General features: G+C 38.8%; 1 protein-coding gene across 2 annotated transcripts; it reads left to right on the top strand.

The window, feature by feature from the left end:
* The first annotated feature begins 806 nt into the window (after positions 1-806).
* On the top strand, positions 807-18476 carry LOC127660223 (alpha-1,3-mannosyl-glycoprotein 4-beta-N-acetylglucosaminyltransferase B-like). 2 transcript variants are annotated; one of them, XM_052150347.1, is made up of 15 exons: positions 807-1103; positions 3025-3177; positions 3307-3394; positions 3915-4048; positions 4219-4265; positions 7594-7707; positions 8705-8780; positions 8890-9004; positions 9825-9955; positions 10062-10169; positions 12083-12276; positions 13194-13272; positions 16295-16370; positions 16727-16839; positions 17242-18476. In XM_052150347.1, exons 2-15 carry the CDS (start codon positions 3142-3144, stop codon positions 17320-17322), a joined length of 1392 nt encoding a protein of 463 aa, XP_052006307.1. In that variant the 5' UTR covers positions 807-1103; positions 3025-3141; the 3' UTR covers positions 17323-18476. The 2 variants fall into 2 exon arrangements, with proteins under 2 accessions (XP_052006307.1, XP_052006309.1); XM_052150349.1 differs by lacking the exon at positions 807-1103 and having other exon boundaries at positions 3027-3177; positions 3263-3394.
* Positions 18477-19148: the final 672 nt, after the last annotated feature.

Genomic DNA, 19148 nt, shown 5'->3' with positions numbered 1-19148 from the left:
ATTGAATTAGCTTGCGCTAGTTTGGGACACTACATAAACAGTTGGCAGTAACTATGGCTGTGGTATGCTAATTACCTAGCAACTAAAAAGTACTATAGTTTGGCTTGTTTTGAGTTGTTGGTGCAAGTAAACTTAATGAGTTTCAAATGTCAGTTTAAACTTAAACCAATAATGTTAGCTAGCTAGTAATTCATTTATAGAAACAACACTTCTGCATTCATAAAGTTAGAGATAGCTCAGCTAGTTTCGCAAGCTAGCAACGAAACTCAGCCAGTTTAGCTACCAACTCTGCCTAGCGACCAACTCTCTGCTCATTCAGAGAACTTTTTGTCTAAAGCCGTTTCGTCTGAGGCAGTTTTGCCTGATGTTGGATAATGCAATGCCATAGACACAGAGGTTTTCCTGATGTGTAATGTGTAATATAGAAGAATACAAATGTGCAAGAAAGTTTTCTCCAGTTTTGCTATTTGCATATACAGTGTATGCCTTTTATGCCGTAAAACATGTTGAGAATGTTCATGTACAGTATGTTGAAGATACTTAAATAAATATTTTCATAAAGATTAATATCTCTACATGTTTACCTTTCCCAGTACTTCTTGCAGTGTATGAATAGTGGGTTAAGCAATGGAAGTTTGTATGGTGCATTGTATTGCACATTTCTTACACACAGCAGGTTTTCAAGAAGAAAAAAAAAGGGATATATGCATGAGCTGGACAGGTGAGTAGGTGGTGCTTCTGAGGGTGTGAGCGCATTGCATAAGTTCCTTGTGTTGCTGAAATCATCAACTGTCTGATTACCTGTTTCGATGCGTTAGTGAGAACGATTGCTGCCAGTCTGGTTTGGAGACATTTGTAAGAGCGGAGGCCAGACTAAACTCTGATGTCTTTCATTGCGAGCAGACGGCACGGAAAAGCAGCAGCCACTAACTTTCTACTGGAAGTTATTTTGAGGATTTAAGCATCCTCAGGGGTATACGTTTAGTGTTCTTGTATTTCTGGGAAATGAGATGAGATGAGGGCCTGGCATGGCAAACTTATTCTTGTCTTGTTTTCTTTTGGATGCGCTTTGATGTTAACCTCCTGGCGCGCGCCACAACCAGGTGAGTGTGAGTGTGAGTGTGAGATCAGCGTATAATGGGACACTGTAGTTGGGTGTAAATGTTATTAGATGTCTCCCCAAGAGGTCCTCCCTGGACTGGATCGCGATGATTCATTAGGATTAAATCCATGTTTTAATGGATATAAAACGTTCGAATCCGTAATATACCGCATGTCTTTAATGCAAACATTTTATTCAGTGTGTACAATACCTATGTACGTTGTGGTTAAATAAAAATTGTGCGATAATGCTTGTATTTCCTTAAACTTAGTTTTAAATTAGAAGTATAGCATAGTAATAACTTTTGAGCATTGTAAAGCTTGTATAGAATATGAAAGGTTGGAGTGAATTTGTTTGGTATGGATGATGACAATTATATGTTTTTATTTATTCATTTACTTCTGTTTCGAGAATACAGTCAACATGTCTTATACTGTGTCATGTAGGCCTATGTCACAGAGGGGCCGTGAAATTTTATTTGATTCATACATTCATTATTATTACACGCCGATGACTTACCTACTCATCTATGTCTCTATAAGGCAAGATAAAAATGATAGTTACAGCAAACAGATAGACAGTCCTTCTACTAGAGCGGGTGGAAATTCGGGTTTCCCGTACACAAGAAAAACCGGTACTGTCTGAATTTCGACTTTCACTTATGTTGACGTCAGCGGTTGGGTGTCATTCGGAATTCAATTAAAGAGAATACCTTGCAAATTCCAGATCAGTTCCTGTATTTTATGGATTTGCTGTGTTTTATCAGAGATAATTTAGCCGAGACGAGTCACTTCTATTTAAATGAATGGGAGATTGGAACGATCAAGTTCTAGCGCCCAACGGTCAAATGATGTAGAATGGAAGTCCAGCCTTACAGTTAAAAAACCAATCACCTTTTAGATACAGACATCGCCTGTCAATCATCTCGAGAACACGCATGCGTATTAGTTGTACAAGCCGGGAAAATGGCTTGTTTTTGCGTAATATGAGGTAAAGAAGCCCAATTTATGAATCTAATATTATCACATTTTATTGCTGATTTGAAACATGTTCTTTAATCGTAATTTTGACCAGTTGTTTTTAGACTTCTGTCTTTCCCATTTCAAGTAGAAGAGCTGCATTAGCATGACTGGAAATAGCCTCCCAGATTGTTCCAAAGATGGCCAACAGTGGACTGACTTGCTAGAAATACTTTAGGTTGTAATTGGAATTTATGGAAGCAGAATTCAAATGGGATGATTTTCAAATAAGTGCTGATGTGGCCTATTCAATTCGAATTCCAACTGAAAGAAAGACAGATTTAAATTGTACTTAACCATTCACTTTAGACTCATCTTACTAAGTCAGTAGATCTGCCCTAATAATAATGTAAATTATCAATGACAAACATTGAAATATAAACCATATGACTTTACCCATTTTCAATGTGGAAAATGATGGCAACATATGCCAAATATCAACAAAGAGCATCAAACCAAAGAGGACACTTTACTGCTCATCAACATATACAGATGAATTTATAAGCAGCCTAATAAATATCCAAACTTCAACCTTAAATAATTATGAATGAAAAATAATATGGCTTCTGTCTTTCACACATGATGTTTGATTTAATTATATGGACATCATTATATGGATAGTGTCATTGGGTGCTATGGCAAAATGTGTTCCTTCAAGTGGCTTTACAAATATCAAATTTAAGTTAAATAAATATATTAAAAAAAGGTTTCATTCAGAGCCATTGGGGCCCCAGCCTCCATCCACTTATACAGTATGTGTGAAGATGCATTTACTAGGTCCTTTTGTCATAGGCTCCAGGACAACTTAAGGACTTTTAACGTTTATTGCGTTGCCCCATTTACTTCCATTCTAAGTGTCTTACTGTAACCATGATTGTTGCTTTTTGGGGTTCTTTGTTCCAGAAAACTTGCCATTGCAGCTCAATTTAGTCTATGACAGGTTAATGCGAGCAGAACAACGAGGGGAGGTCTTATCACAAGAACTGCTTAAAGTACTGGGTCAACTTCAAATCCGCAGCAATGCTGTATTTAATCTCACATCCAGCAACTTCTCAGGTGAGTCCATATGTAACACATTCTGTAATATACAGTATGTGTAATATTTTTAAATGATTCAGTACTTTGATTATCTGCCTTTCAGCAATATGGCAAGAGAGGACATTTCGGCATTTTTTGTCCACACAGCCTAATACCCTCCTCTATTTGCCCCACCTGAAAGAGCACAAGGACAGTCTGAAACCCATCGTTCACCTGGGACAGGGACGCACTGGAGGTTAACTTCTCTCCCTCTATTCTCTTCTCATGTATTAGATTAGATTCCTTCATTGTCATTGTAACATGTACAATGGAATTTGGTGTGGCTCAATCCAAACAGTAGTTTAAGAACAAAATAAAAAATATACATAGAAAATGTGCCATTCAAGTACTATAAATACATTTAAGTACAATACACAATATATATATATACACATGCACCTATATACACATATATTCATGTACATACAGTACATATACAGCACATATACACTTACTGAATACACACATACATACATTCTCCAACATACATATGTTCACTCATTCCAAATGCAGGAATTTGGCCGTAAATTTACAGCAATGTTTTACAGTGTAGTGATACATTTTTCATGTGTGCTTTTATAGTGAGTTTTCTTTTAACTTGTCAATTATATAGGTCTTTATTGTTTTACACTTAAACAAAATGTATTTTATTGTGCTCCATAACCATAACGCATTGGAATACACAAGCTGACACACAGTGTTCAATGTTTACACAGTGTCCCTGGTGTTAGGAGTTCCCACTGTACATCGGCAGCAACAGAGTTATCTTGTGAACACACTCCAATCTCTCCTTTATGACCTTTCAACTGCAGAGAGGAAGGATATTGTCATTATAGTATTTGTTGCAGAGGTAACCTTATGATATGGTCTCTTATATCTCTCCTTGCTTTAACATTATTGTGCTGCTAAGGATACATTCTATGTCTATATATAGTATAATATTTATAGTAAAAGAGCATTCCATTTAAACTAATTTGTTTTATGTCATTTCCTCCGTTTTCTCTATTTGACTTCTCTTAGACAAATGCAACATTTGTGAATGCTGTTGCAAAGAGTATACGGGACAAGTGAGTGATGCATTGTTTACTCAAGTCAAGTCATTTTTATTTGTGTAGCACTTTTCACAACACGCATAATTTCAAAGAAGCTTTACAGGAAAACATGCATTAAAAAATGAAACCGTAATATCTATAATGTCTTACAGTGTTCATTGTGTAGTTTGTTTAAATGTGATTGTAAAATGTGTATAGCAATTATATAATTAAATAATTATTTTATTTAGAACCCCAGTGAACAAGCTGAAGGCGAATGTGGAAAGGAACACAAAACTACATAATATGTTGTTTAATGGAGAAAAATAACCTTGGGAGAAACCAGGCTCAATGTGGGGGCCAGTTCTCCTCTGGCTAAACAACATGTATATAATGCCAATATTAGTTATTTGTGTGCAATGCAAGTCATAGTTTAAAATTTGTAAATTAAGTAAGAGCTAAGGTCCAATGTTTTAAAAATAAATCTTTTTATTTTTATTAACTGTAAGATAAATGACTAATGTCTTAGAAGTCCATCCTTGATTAACTGCAGAAGTTCACATAGATGCATTGTCCTTTGTTAGTTGGCCAATGACAGTTAAATTGTAGTCTGTGTATTCCATTTCAAGAGTGTAGTCCATCAATAGACAAAGGTGATGCAGGCAGAGTTAAATGATGCATTTTGGTGAGGTTTGGTGGGGTCCATCCTAAGGCCAAGGTTCAGGCAGTGGCATATGAAGTATCCCATGTCTTACAGTTGGAGTAGGCATCAGTTCAACCTCTGAAGTCAAAAAACTGAAGTGATGTCTGGCTAGCACCGGTGTAGTTTGTTGTCATCTATCAGCGACACGTAGCATTGGACACCAAGCAGGAACGGGGCTGGATCTGGCCGGCTCTGGTAACCTTGGGAAATTATATTTTAGCATCTTATTTTTAGAGGTTTTTGGATCAATCATTTGTAAAACTGTTTTGTCGGAGTTGAGTAGAAGAACATTTCTGGCCATCCAATCTTTCATCTCACTGATACACTCTGCTAATTTGGAGAATTGTAAATTTTCGTTGGTTTTAGAAGAAATATAAAGTTGGGTATCATTGTCATAACAGTGGAAACGTATTCCATGATTCCTGATAATATCTCCCAGGGGAAGCATACATAAAGAGAAAAGCAGAGGTCCTAAAACTGATCCCTTTGACACTCCATACTTAACTTTGATTTGACAATTCCTCGTTTACACATACAAATTGGTAGCAGTCTGATAAATAGGACCTAAACCATGCTAAACTCCAGCCTATTTAAGAGAATGTCATGATCTATGGCAAGGGTGACCAACCCTGCTCCTGGAGAGCTACCTTCCTGCAGAGTTTAGATCCAACCCTAATCAAACACACCTGAACCAGCTTATCAAGGTCTTTTAGGATTACTTGAAAATGACAGTCAGGCGTGTTGGAGCTAAACTCTGCAGGAAGATTGCTCTCCAGGAGCAGGGTTGGTCACTCGTGATCTATGGTGTCGAAGGCAGCACTAAGATCAAAAAGCAATAGAAGAGAAATGCAGCTGCGATCAGATGATAAGAGCAAGTCAGTTGTAACTCTGATAAGTGCAGTCTCTGTACTGTGATGGGGCCTAAATCCTGACTGAAATTCTTCATAAATTCTATTTCTCTGTAGAAATTAACATAGTTGGGAGGACACTACCTTTTCTAGTATTTTCGACATAAATGGGAGATTAATCTGTCTATAATTAGCCAGTTCTCTGTGGCTTCTTAATTAGCGGTTTGATAACTGCCATTTTATAGTTTCTTGGGACATGTCCTAAGGATAGCGAGGAGTTAATAATATTAAGAAGAGGTTCTGAGATTACAAGGAATACCTCTTTTAAGAGCTTAGTTGGTATTGGATATAACATACATGCTGTGGCTTTTGATGTTTTGATAAGTTTTGTTAGCTCTTCATGACCAATGACAGCAAAGGATTGAAGTTGCTCGTGAGCAAAATTATGAGACACTCTTTTCTGAAGTACAGTGACAGATGATTGTATAATTCCAATTTAGTTTCTGATTATTTCAATTTTATCATTAAAGAAATTCATTAAGTCATTACTATTGTGCTGCGAAGGAATATCTGGTTCTGTTGAGGCTTTATTCCTAACCAATTTAGCCACAGTACTGAATAAATACCTAGGATTGTTGTGGTTATTTTCTGTAAGTTGGCTAATATATGCTGACCTGGCAGCTTTTAGTGCCTGTCTGTAGCTACAGACACTATTCTTCCATGCACCGCGAAATACCTCTAATTTTGTATTCTTCCACTTGCGCTCCATTTTCTGAGTTGCTCTTTTGAGAGCATGAGTGTGATCATTGTACCATGGTGCAAGGCTTTTTTCTTTAATTTTGTTTTTATCGAGGGGTGGGGCGACACTAACAAAAGTGCTAGAGAAGACTTTATATATTTTCTGTTATTTCATCAAGTTCTCCTTGGCTTTTTGGCTTACTGAGTATTTGAGACATTAATAGTGAAGCTATCTTTAGTGATTGAAAGAACAGTTATACCTGAATGATAGCGGGGTGTAGATTGAGTGACATTAGCTGATCGTGTAGTAGTTTCTGCCAATTTTGTGAAAAATCATAGCATACAAGAGTTGAGGTAATGATCTGAGATTGCTTTGTTCTGTGGTAGAATTTCTGTCACATTTTGTCTGCCTCCAAGAGAGTTGAGAATTTCAATAAATGCTTATCCCAATGCGTCATTTACATTATCTATGTGAACGTTGAATTCACACAACATTAATGCTCTACCTACATTAACTACTAGATCAGATAGAATATTTGCTAATTCACCAAGGAAACCAGATTAAGGCCCAGGTGATCTATATACTGCAATGGCAAAAGACAAAAGAGATTTTTTGTTATATCTGACAGTGTCATATTAAGCATTAGTAGTTCAAAAGACTTAAACTTATATCCTGTCCTCTGAGTAACACCAAAAACTTCACTATAAATTGTAGCAACAACTCCTCCTCAATGCTTCAGATGAGGGTCATGTTTATAACAATAACCTGGGGGAGTAGATTCATTTAAACGAATATATTCATCCGGTTTAAGCCAGGTTTCAGCCAAACAGAGAGCATCCAAACTATGATCTGTAATAATTTAATTTACAATTAGTGCTTTGGTAAAAAGACAGGGATGGAGGGATGGAGTCTGTCTCTCTGTAGCAGGTCATGTCAAACCCAAAAACTCTTCCAATTGTCTATAAATCCTATGCTAACTCATTTATTTCAATGAAGGGTCTTCTATTGTTTAAAGCTCAGTATCACTGTGCAAGTAATTGTTCAATAAGTCCTTGTGTATTTCTCCTTCTGTAGTATCCCAGATGCTGTGAGTTCTGGATTGATAGAGGTGATCTCCCCTTCAACTCACTACTACCCAGACTTCAGTGCCCTGAAGGAAACCTTTGGAGACTCCATGGAGCGAGTCAGGTTAAAAATTCCCCTTTCCTAAAATGTGTATCCTTTTTACCCTGTTTAAACCTGGTATTAACATGCGTCTTTAATGAAAGTCATGCAATCGGATTGCAAGGGGAAAAGAACATACATCACTTTCTAGGTCAGTACTTGTCAGCATGTTGATAAAGTGAAGAGAAGTCCAAAAGAATAAAAAAGTGACAAAAATGGCAGTTTCTCAAATATTGAATATGAATTGTAATCGAATGTTTCCAGTGGAATTCTCAGTTATTTTATACAGTATTTTAGTCTAGTATGAAATGAACTTTGAATGTGCATGGTTCACATGATCTGTGTCACTTCATGTTGACATTAAAAATTCAGAAGACACTGTGAAGTTTTTTGTATGACTATGCATGGGCATTTCAACATTAAACCCTGTTTTATCGTAGTGATCGACTGAAAGGTGACACATCCATACAGAAAGGCATTTACATATGCGTTTCAGACTACCTCCAAATGTGGTTTGACCGGTCGGATCACAATACATTTTGTAAACCCAGTTACACCTTTATTGAGTGTGGTCTACGTGTGGGTGGATCACCCTAGATGGATATTAATACCAGGTATAAACATGGTCTTTAAGTGTTGGAAAGAGTCACAAAACTTTTCACCCACAGCAAATGCATTTCTATTGGTTAATTAAATATTATTTATATATACATAATAATATACATGAGTGTTCATAATATAATTGTGTTGTTACAATATACAGAATTTTGAAGGTAACTGTATTCTACATTGTAAAAAGTGTTAACATGCAATTGTTACCTTGAGAATATATTTCTGCTTTATCAACCTAATGAAATCAGGTTGATTAAGTCATATTAAATAATATTTTTGAATTAAACAAAACTATATTTTTGACTTGAATAAAACCATTTAATTGATATGTTACCTAATAAATCATATTTTACAATGTATGTTGTAATGTACGGGAAATAATGTCAAACATATATTATTTTGGTCTTAGATGGAGGACCAAGCAGAATCTGGACTACAGCTTCCTCATGCAGTATGCCCAGAATAAGGGTACATACTATGTCCAGGTAGGAGCCTAAACACTGCTGTGTTAAAGACACCAACACATTGCTAGTTTACATTACTTTTCCTCTATCATTATTTGTTTTCGTTTATGATTGTTTGTATGTATTTCAGCTCGAGGATGATATTGTAGCTAAGCAAGGATACTTTCAGTCCATGAAAACATATACCAAAGAGGTGTTTTACGAGGAGTGGCTTTTCCTGGAGTTCTCCCAGCTGGGATTCATTGGTCAGTGTGCTGTCCTCTGCTGTTCTACAGTATGCTTTCCTCCCCTTTTCTAACCTCACCCCTTCTCTTCTCTCCAAACTCTTTTGTTTGATTTGTAGTTTCACTTGTACAGCGTTTTTTGTACACAGGGTATGACTCATTCTAAAACAATGGATATTGTGCAATCTCAGTTGTGATTGTTACTTTATGGTCTTTACATTAACATTAGCGTAAAATCCGTTTATTGAGTCAACAAGGGCTAGAACAGTGTCTAGATGAGTGGCCTGGGGTGTGTATAACATCAGTGTGCATCATAAGTAGTTAAACAAGCATGCAGGGATATCTCGCTTACTTACTATTTGCATCAAAGTTTTTAAATATCTTTAAAAGATATGACACCACCAGTTTCCATTTATCTCCGTGTTCAGATCCTAGCAGAAATTTGAAGCATTGGTCCCGGATGTGGACCCGACTCCAACCCCAGTTTCTCCCTGTTCAGAGTTGATATTCCTGTAACGCACCTGCGTTCATTTGGGTGTTGTTGGGCCTGTTCCTTTCAGGGTTAACAGCCCTCGCCCCTTCTGTGACATTTGCAAGCCTCATGTTCTATGATTCACAGGCTTCATGTCATAGGTGGAGTGAAGGGAAGAGCTTGATACCACATTTGAACAGCTACTGTTTCCCAAATTCAACAGTGAGCCACATAAAAATCGTTTTGAAAAAATGAAGTTACAGTAACGTGATACTATGAGACCAAGTTGCAGCTGTGCTTTATATACATTTGGTTGTGGCCAGCATGAAATTGAGTTTATCACTCATGTGCTCATATTGTATATTTCAGGCAAACTCTTCCGGACGTCGGAACTGCCAATGATTGTGGAGTTCATTCTGATGTTCCACAAAGACAAGCCTATTGATTGGCTGCTTGATCACATCCTTTGGGTGAAAGTGTGTAATCCGGAGAAAGATTCAGTAAGTCTGGATGTAAATGTTTTTTTCCTTTCCTTTTTATTCTCAGTTAATTTAATGTAGGGTATTTATTATTTCACTGTTTTTTGTTTTAATTCTCTTCACTTAGAAATACTGCGATGATGAGAAGGCCAAACTAAAGAGATCTCACAAACCCTCCCTATTTCAGCATGTCGGTTTGCATTCCTCCCTACCTGGAAAAATTCAAAACCTTAAAGTAAGTCAAATTTTCTCTTCCTGTTATGCCACTATGCCAGGGGTGGGCAACTATTTTGGTTAAGGAGCCACATCGGGCTGTAAGTAGTGCATAGGGGGCCACATTGTATTACTTTTGAGATACAATGTTCTGCATTGATTTGGTTTTTGTATCTTTTAAGCCCAGAAATAGTTGTGTACTCGAATTTCTGAAGTGTATCTGTGACTAATGAGACTATTCCTAAAGTATTGTATTGCTCTACAAAGACAGATACTTTTCTATCAGGCATTAAAAAACTGAATAAAGGCTGAGCTTATAAATGTATTTTACCATCTCTGCTTCCCTGTTCATTTTTTATTCACTTTAACAATCTCTACATAAGGGGTCTGTTATAATAAGTTTTTTTTTATTTATAGAACTTTTAATGTTTGTCGCAAAGCGGGCGAGTTTACTTATTTTTTTCTAAAACATTAACCGTTTACACACTAAAAGGGTCATGCCATGGGTCTCCTTGATGGTTTGACTTTCAGCACACTACAGAATAACACAGACTGCATGAATATGATAAATGATTTCGGCAAGAGTTAGATTAACATACAGGTGCGAAGGGACTTCAACATTTCTAAATTGCACAAATTAAAAATACATATACATATTCATCTCTGGCTTGCTTTTGCTCGCATGTCAATGATGCCGAGATCTACTTTTATATTCAATTTAATCACTGAGAAGGTTTACCTGCAAAGTAGCACCAAACATCACAAGCAGCCTCAAGAATGGACACAGAGTAGCCGTATAACACTTTTCCTTGAGCAGAATATTGTACTACAGATCGCTAAGTTTGTTCAAAGAGGAAAGCGAGATAGAAATAGCTCACTCGCGTGCATGGTTGCCAGATTGCACAAAATAAGTCTAACATTAGGCAGAATATTTCCAATTTGCGCAAGTATAAATCTCAAACTGGGGGTGTTTCGTCTCTTTCTGGCAACCCTGAACATGGAAACATGCTTGTGGAGATGCGTTAGGTCCCAATGCAAGTTAACTGAAATATCCAATAAAAAAATGCTTTTACGATAAATGAGCCACAAGGCCACATTAAACAATGTGGAGGGCCTGATCTGGCCCGCGGGCCGTATGTTGCCCATGTCTGCTCTATGCAGATGCATGTATACTACTGTATGTATGTAGAGCCACCTACAGAACAATCATAAAGTAGTGTAGTTCTGTAGATCTTAACACAATGCCCATGTCTTTTATTGTTTGGAAAAATAGCAAGTTCCACCCCAAACTCACACCATTGATTGAGACGGAACAGACCACTCAAAGAAACAGTAATGTTTTAGAAGCACCACAGACACAGTGTCTACGCTTTTCAGGAAGTCAACCAACCAGTGACTTACACATTGTAAAGCTTTCATGGAAAGGAGGAGGCGAGAACCGGCTTGACAATATAAATAGTATTTTAATGAAAAACTTAAACAAAAGACACACACACGACGATCAGCTGCCCGTATACGTTCTCTCTCTCTGTCGCACCACCGTCCGCAGTCGGCCTTTATCGCTTTCGGAGGCTTAATAGTCTGATAAGGGACCAGGTGTGCAGCATCACGACCCGGCCCCGCCCTCCGCCCTGTCACACACATACTTCCACTATTTGGCTTACTTATTTACTTCTCTACTCATTGAACTGGGATATGAGAAAATACTTTTGAAATCAATAAAATTACACACTTAACATTTAAGGGAAGTTTAACAATACAAGGGACGCAAAACAGATATGGCCAGAAAAGCTGGTACAAGCTAGTACAAATTGTTACAAAGCAAAAGTAAATGGTAGAAAGTAGAACCATTTTTGTAAGAAGTGTGGAAAGGTTGTGTTAGAATCTGCCACCCCCAGGCTGTATGCTAATTTTGTGTATATATGTGATGTGCAGGATAAAGAATTTGGGAAACAGGAGCTGTTCAAAGGCCACCCTAATCCACCTGCAACACTCAGCAGCAGTCTGGAACACTATCAGACTCACTCTTTGGAAAGGGGTTACAATGGGGAAGACTTCTTCTGGGGCCTCACACCCAAAAGAGGAGACTACATCCTCATCTCCTTTACTAAACCAGAAGCTGTCAAAGAGTAAGACAATAGATTTGGACATGTCTTTCTGACCAGTTCTGAGATGAATCACAATATAACGAACTTTGATTGAAGCACGGTACGAAAATCAGAAAATAAAACAAAGATACAAGACTGTATACGTTATTCATCCCATAAAGCATAGCAAATAATGTACTCAAATAAAAAAAGGATTTCAAGATAAAACGTATGACTTTAGGTCAATGATATTAAGGATAAAAACAACTAGACTAGACTAGGCTGGGTGGAGGGTTTCAGAGGAAACTCTGGAGTGCAAGACCAGCCTACATACAAACAACTGAGGCAATATAAATGTTGGACAGAGACAGTACACAAGTTGATTGGCTAACTGTTTACATGCCAGGGACCTTTCAGCTATCCATGGTAACAGTCTGTGATTGGCATATTTCTTTTCAGGATCATGGGGAAGCAATATCTCACTTATTGACTAGGTAAATAGAAGTAAAACCCAGTTTGCAGTGTATATGTACCCAGCTATCATCTTGACTCATCTTACTGTATATTATACAGAGAAGAATAGAAGAATGTGAACCAGTGGGTTCTTTTTCAGTTCCTTGTTCCCTCAAATGTAAAGAAAATTGAAAGGAATGTTCTGGGACTACAGGTTATAAAACAGTTCAGAACGTTCCAATTTTAAATCTTTACTGTATGGAGGTGTGTTCAAAACTGTTGTAAAATGCTGATAAGTGTACACGTGTGAAGGCACATTCTGTATGCATCAAGTTGGTACAATGCTTGGCAACTGTGAACAGCTTACAATTCAGGTTAATGAATTATATTACTTCGTGGAAGAATTGTTTATTCAGATTTAGAATTGTTTTATAGTATTGCAGTAAAACAAAGACAAAAAAAATCTGACTTAAAATGTTGTTTATTTTTATGCCACTCACTTCTAGGTACCTTTTTCGAAGTGGTAATATTGAAACAAATGGTGACAGGTTTTACAACACAACGGTGGAGGGGCTTCCTTTTAATGTAAGTGTCGTTTCACAGGAAACCTTTCATAGTTTTATTACAAACCATCCTCTCCCAATACACACGTGTCTTTGTACATTTGTGTCTGCATCTGATTGTGTGTGTGTGCATGTGTTATGTTAAATACAGAAACCGGAGCATGTTGTCACACTTTATGGGTAAATTGTTACAAAGGAACCTGCCATTAAAGAGCCTATTATAGGCTTTTATCCAAAATGTAAAACAGTAAAACAATTACAAATGCAAAACAATTAATAAAGCACCAAAAATGTAACATACAAAATCAAGAAACCATTGTTTTGGCCAACAAATATTATAAATTAAACATTTTATAAACTTTTAACATATATTAAAACACATGTTTATCACATTGTCTCAACCTGACATTAATGAAAAATACATTATTGCATAGTTGCCCCTTGTCTTTATGTATGCTTTGTGGCTTTATTACAACCCCAATTCCAGGAAAAGTTGGGACAGTATGAAAAATGCTAATAAAAACAAAAAGGAGTGATTTGTAAATTATATTCACCCTTTGCTACATTGAAAGCACCTCAACTAAACGTTATATTATGTTTTACCCTGTGAATTTTATTGTTGTTTGAAAATGAAGAGTAATTTCAAATCAGATGATTGTAACACGCTCCAAAAAAGTTCAGACAGGGGCAATTTAAGACTTATAACAATTTGACGAGTTAAAATAACAAGGTGATGTGAAACAGGAGATGTTAAACAGGTGATGCAATCGTGTCATAGTATATAGAGAGCCTCTAAAACAGCCTTGTCTTTCAAGAGCAAGGATCGCTTGAGACTTGTCAATTTGCCAACAGATGCTTCAGCAAATAATCCAGCACTTTGAGAACATTGTTCCCCAAAGACAAATTAGAAGGCTTTGGGGCATGTCATCCTTTACAGGGCACAATATAGTTAAAAGATTCAAGGAATCTTGTCAAATCTCAGTGCGTAAAGGGCAAGATGAAAACCACTTCTGAATGCGCATAATCTCTGATCCCTCAGACGTCACAGTCTTAAAAAACAGCATTCATCTGTAATGGATATCATGAACATGGGATTGGGATAACTTTAGTAAACCTCTGTTTGTCAACACCACTCGCCACTGCATCCACAGATGTAAGTTAAGACTTTACTATGTAAAGGAGAAGCCATACATCAACACTGTTCAGAAGCGCTGTTGACTTTTCCTGGCTCAGTCTCATCTTAGATCGAAAGTAGGACAGTGGAACTGTGCTTTTTGGTCTGATCAGTCCACATTTCAAAACAGTTTTGAAAAACTAAGTCATTGTGTTATCCAGGCCAAAGAGAAAAAGGACCATCCAAGCTGTTATCAGATCCAAAAGCTATTGTTTGTATGTGCCAGGGGTGTGCGTCAGTGCCATGGGTAACTTGCACATCTGTGAGAACACCATGAATGCAGACAGATATTTAAAAATGTTGGAGTATCATATAAAGCCAGTCCTGACCATCTCCAATTAAGAATGTGCTGTGCATTATGAAGCACACCATATGACAACAAACACCCTGTACAATTGTGCAGTTAAAGACCTATATAATGGATGAATGGGGGAAAATTCCACTTTCTAAACTTAACAAACTTGTGTCTTCAGTGCTCAAATGATGAATAAGTGTTATTATAACAAATAGTGATGTTTCACAGTGGTAAACACTCGACTGTCCCAACTTTTTTGGAGCGTGTTACAATCATCTGATTTGAAATTACTGTTCATTTTCAAACAACAATTCAATTCACAGGGTAAAACATCATATAATGTTTAGTTGTGGTGCTTTCAATGTAGCAAACAAAGGATTGAATTGGGGTTGCATATTCACTTGTTTACTCGCAACTATAGCATAAATAGATAATATTGGAATTTTAGTTTTGAAGGTTAAAATTCACAAAAATAATTTTAAATTAAGAGGACTTTGATCTAGGTGTTTGAAATCAGCGTATAATACTTCTGCTTGTGAAAACACATTTGAGTAATTGGACTTTTGACTTAAAACCTTAGATAAGCCTTTGTGACAACATCCTTGTATGACAACACACCCCGGTCTCCTCTATAACTTACAGTAAGTGTACTGCATTATGTAAATAGGTGCTTTGTTTGATGTCACAGTTTCAAACTTTGCTCTGTATGTTGGGATGTACATGGCAACAACGTTTCTCTCCTCCTTCCTTTAACTGAACTGACCATCTATTCACTAAGTAAATAGAAAGCTTATATTTCAAAACTTGTTTAAGCTTCATCCACTTTCAAAGCTGCTACACAAGGACAGATATGATATGTTAAAGGGATAGTTCACCCTAGAGTTTTTCCAAACCTGTCTGACTTTCTTATGAGAAACACAAAATGAGGAATTTTAACTATTTTAATTTTAACGGGACGTTTGATGATTTCAGTACAATGGAAGTCAATTTAGAGTGACTCATTATTAAGCTTAAAAAAGCACACAAAGTGTCATAAAAATAGTCCATGCGATTTGTGCATCATACTCCGAATCTAAAGGCATACATTTTAGGTTTTAGTGAGAAACAACATGAAATGTTAATCATTTTTGGGTGAAAATCTTGACTTTCAGAAAGCAAAAAAAGCACAAGTTAAAATGTGAACTTCTCTCATGAGCACGTCATGATTTTCACTGTAAAAGAACTTTCTAAATGTGTGGTTGTTTCTCACTAAAACCTATCATATGCCTTTAGAAGACTTGTAATATGATGCACAAGTGGCATAGACTCCTGTTTTATGCTTTAAATTGACTCACTATCAACTGTCATCATATTGAAATCAGCAAATGGGACATCCTTTAAAATTCCTCCATTTGACTTATGCAGAAGAAAGAAAGTCGTACAGGTTTGGAACGATATAAGGGTGAGTAAATGATGACAGAATTTTCATTTTTGGGCAAACTATTCCTTTAAGAAATGTCTTGTCAGTTTCATTCATTTGCATTCATTGAGATATAAAGGGCTGACTAAGAAGCACATATCTGTGTGTTTTTTCAGAGCTCTGTACTTGAGAGGGTGAACAGAGGAGAACTGCCCTGCTGTAAACCCTCAACCGATGGCTTTGTTGTGATAGGTACGTGACCAACATTTGTTTACGTTTTGTTTCTCTTCTTTCCAATATCACAATATCATTTGTATATCACATTTTGCATAAATACAAGCATTTGAATTCCTCTTTTAATAAACCTGGGTTATTGATGTGTGGTAATTGTCTGTACAAATGTAATGGCACACAGGATGTGTGTAAGTTTGAAAACCACTGTTTTCCATGGAAAGAAAATATGGTGGCAAAACGGCTGTAGGACATCATGCAATATACTGTTTTCTTTCAACATGTTAAAGATTTTTGTGAAGACATCAGGTTTCAGTTTGTGTGAAATAAAGACACTGTGTGTGTGTGTGTGTGTGTGTGTGTGTGTGTGTGTGTAGGTTCTTTCAAGAATGGTATAGCTGAAGGAGACGTGGATGTAGCACTACAGCAATTATCAGCCATACGACTCGTGGTTCACTCAGATTCAGATGTCTGGGTTCTTCTCAGTGAGGTGAGCAGTTCACAACAGACAGCCACACTTACAGCATATCATCTATTTTCCATTACAGGCCTCACCTGTTGAATTAACTGTAATTGAATTACGCTTAGTTTAATGTTCTATGAGAAGATATGCTGCTATGCGTGTTCACGTTATTTTAGTGTTACTGTAACACACAGGAATGTAATCTTTAAACCAGACCAATATAATCAAAAACCAGACCAATTTTGTTGAATGTGGCAGGGCGGAGAGCAGGCCGGGTCGTGATTATACACACCCGGTCCCTTATCAGGCTAATTAAGCCTCCGAGAGTGATAAAGGCCGATTGCGGACGGTGGTGCGACAAGAGAGAGATAGTTTATGGACATGTCTGTTTGTTTAAGTTCATCTTTAAAGTATTGTTTATATTGCCAGGTCGGTTCTCGCCTCCTCCTTTCCATTGAACTGCTTAACATTGACAAACATCCAGAGGAATGTACAAAGACAAGTGCTTGATTTGAACAAACTCAGGAGGATTACCTGTGTGACAAACACCAGTGTTGAACCTGTAGGGCTTGTTAGGGCAGTTCCCCTTCTGTCGCTCTCTCCACGTTGTGTTGGAGAAGCGACACTAGGGGTCTCTCTTGAGCGCCGATATTCACCTCTGATCTATTGAAAAGGGCCAATGGGAGTTGGCAGTCAGTATTTGCATACCCCGCCCCCGGACATACGGGTATTTAAGCGGGGCAAATACGGGAGTTCATTCAGAAAATTTCTTCGGAGCCGATGGTCTGTCTGCAGTTGCTGCGAGTTTACACACCACTATAAAACGTTCCTGTTTCCTCTGACGATCTGCATGCTGTTGGATCTTGACGGCGCACAACAGCGGCTTTCTCCTTCACTTTGCACGGCGTGCATTGTTGCCCCTGAGCGCATCGACAGCGCAGACACACATACACACTGTGTATATTAAAAGAGTTATTTTCCTTAAAAGAGTAAATTTCTCTAAAAGAGCAAACACAGCGGCGTTGAACGTCCTTTTCAGGACGCGTCTTTCTGAAGATGCCTTTCCGCCCCTGTGTAGTTTTTGGAGGCGGTGATTTCTCCCCACCTCTGACGGTCATAAAAACTGCCTGGCGTACCTGGGTTGCGAAACACGCAGGCAGCGTTTTTTATGAATGGTCTATGTTTTCAGTACGAAAACATAGCCATGACAGCACTGCGGTCGTAGGCTTTCTCTTGTAGTGAGAGAGAGCCGCTTCAGCCGCCCCCCGCGCCTCGCCTCCTTCCCACGGGATCCCCTCCCTGCAAGTCCACCGGGCCAAGGCACTTCAAGATTTGCACTTGGGTAGTCCTGTTCTTGACGTGCTGCAGGAACTGCACTCGGACAGGCGATGTCCACCCTCGTGGTCCAGAAACATAACAAATGGACTGGATCTGGTCATAGTACAGGAGGTAGACAAAGCACGCTTTCTCAGAACTCTCCAGTCTCCCAGCTCCATTCGGCGACACCACCTGACAACTCCACCCAGCAGTCCTCAGTGGTGAAGAAACAGACGGAGGCCAGGTCACACGTCCTTCCCCGCCGCAAACCTGCCGCCAGGGGCCATGCCCTGTCTGCTCGCCGAGGGCGTCCTCCTGCGGCTTTCAAGGAAGAAAGGAAGTGGTGCTCCGCCTCAGCGAGCGAGGCGGGCCTAGCTCTCAGCCCGCGTTGAGCTCCCCGCAGAAAGGGGCGCCCCTCGTCTCACGGACCCCTCAAGGACCCGGAAGGCTCCCAGGCGCTCCTGAGGCGACCGACCCAGAGACCGAGGCGTTAGCTCCGGAGGTGGTAAGACCTCTCCATTCCCGGTGGAGGGCGGGAGGAGAATCCTTTGTTTTACATTTTCCACATTCTCAATAATAGAGCTATTTCCTTTGCCTCTGGGTCACCTGGCCCGCAAATGCCGTTCTCACGGCAATCTGCTTTCAGATTACGACAGTCTCGGTACACCGGACGCGGCGATCCGCCTTCCGCCTGCCCACGACTGTCCCCGGCCGGCCGGTTCAGGCGAGTCCAGAGGACGCCAGCATCAGACCTCCTCCTCAGTCACGAACCCGCCCCTGCGGGTCGCTGGAGCAAGGTAAGTGCTTTGAGTCTATTCTCAGCACCTCAGCCTCAGGCCGCAACGAAGCCGCCCGACGCTGCATTACCTGTTCCGCCCTGCTCGCGAGGCCCCACGGGTATGTCCAAAATACTCGTCCCTTTGGTGCCCCTAAGCGTAGAGCTGGGAAGTGTGGCTTTCGCTTCCCAACGCATCACGCTGGCTGCACCGGACCATTCGACTTCGGTTACGCAATTCAGT

This window comes from Xyrauchen texanus, chromosome 19 (genome assembly GCF_025860055.1).
Source record: "Xyrauchen texanus isolate HMW12.3.18 chromosome 19, RBS_HiC_50CHRs, whole genome shotgun sequence".
Taxonomy (NCBI): Eukaryota; Metazoa; Chordata; class Actinopteri; order Cypriniformes; family Catostomidae; genus Xyrauchen; species Xyrauchen texanus.
The sequence above is the reverse complement of the archived record's forward strand: the minus strand, read 5'-3'. Positions and strand labels throughout refer to the sequence as shown.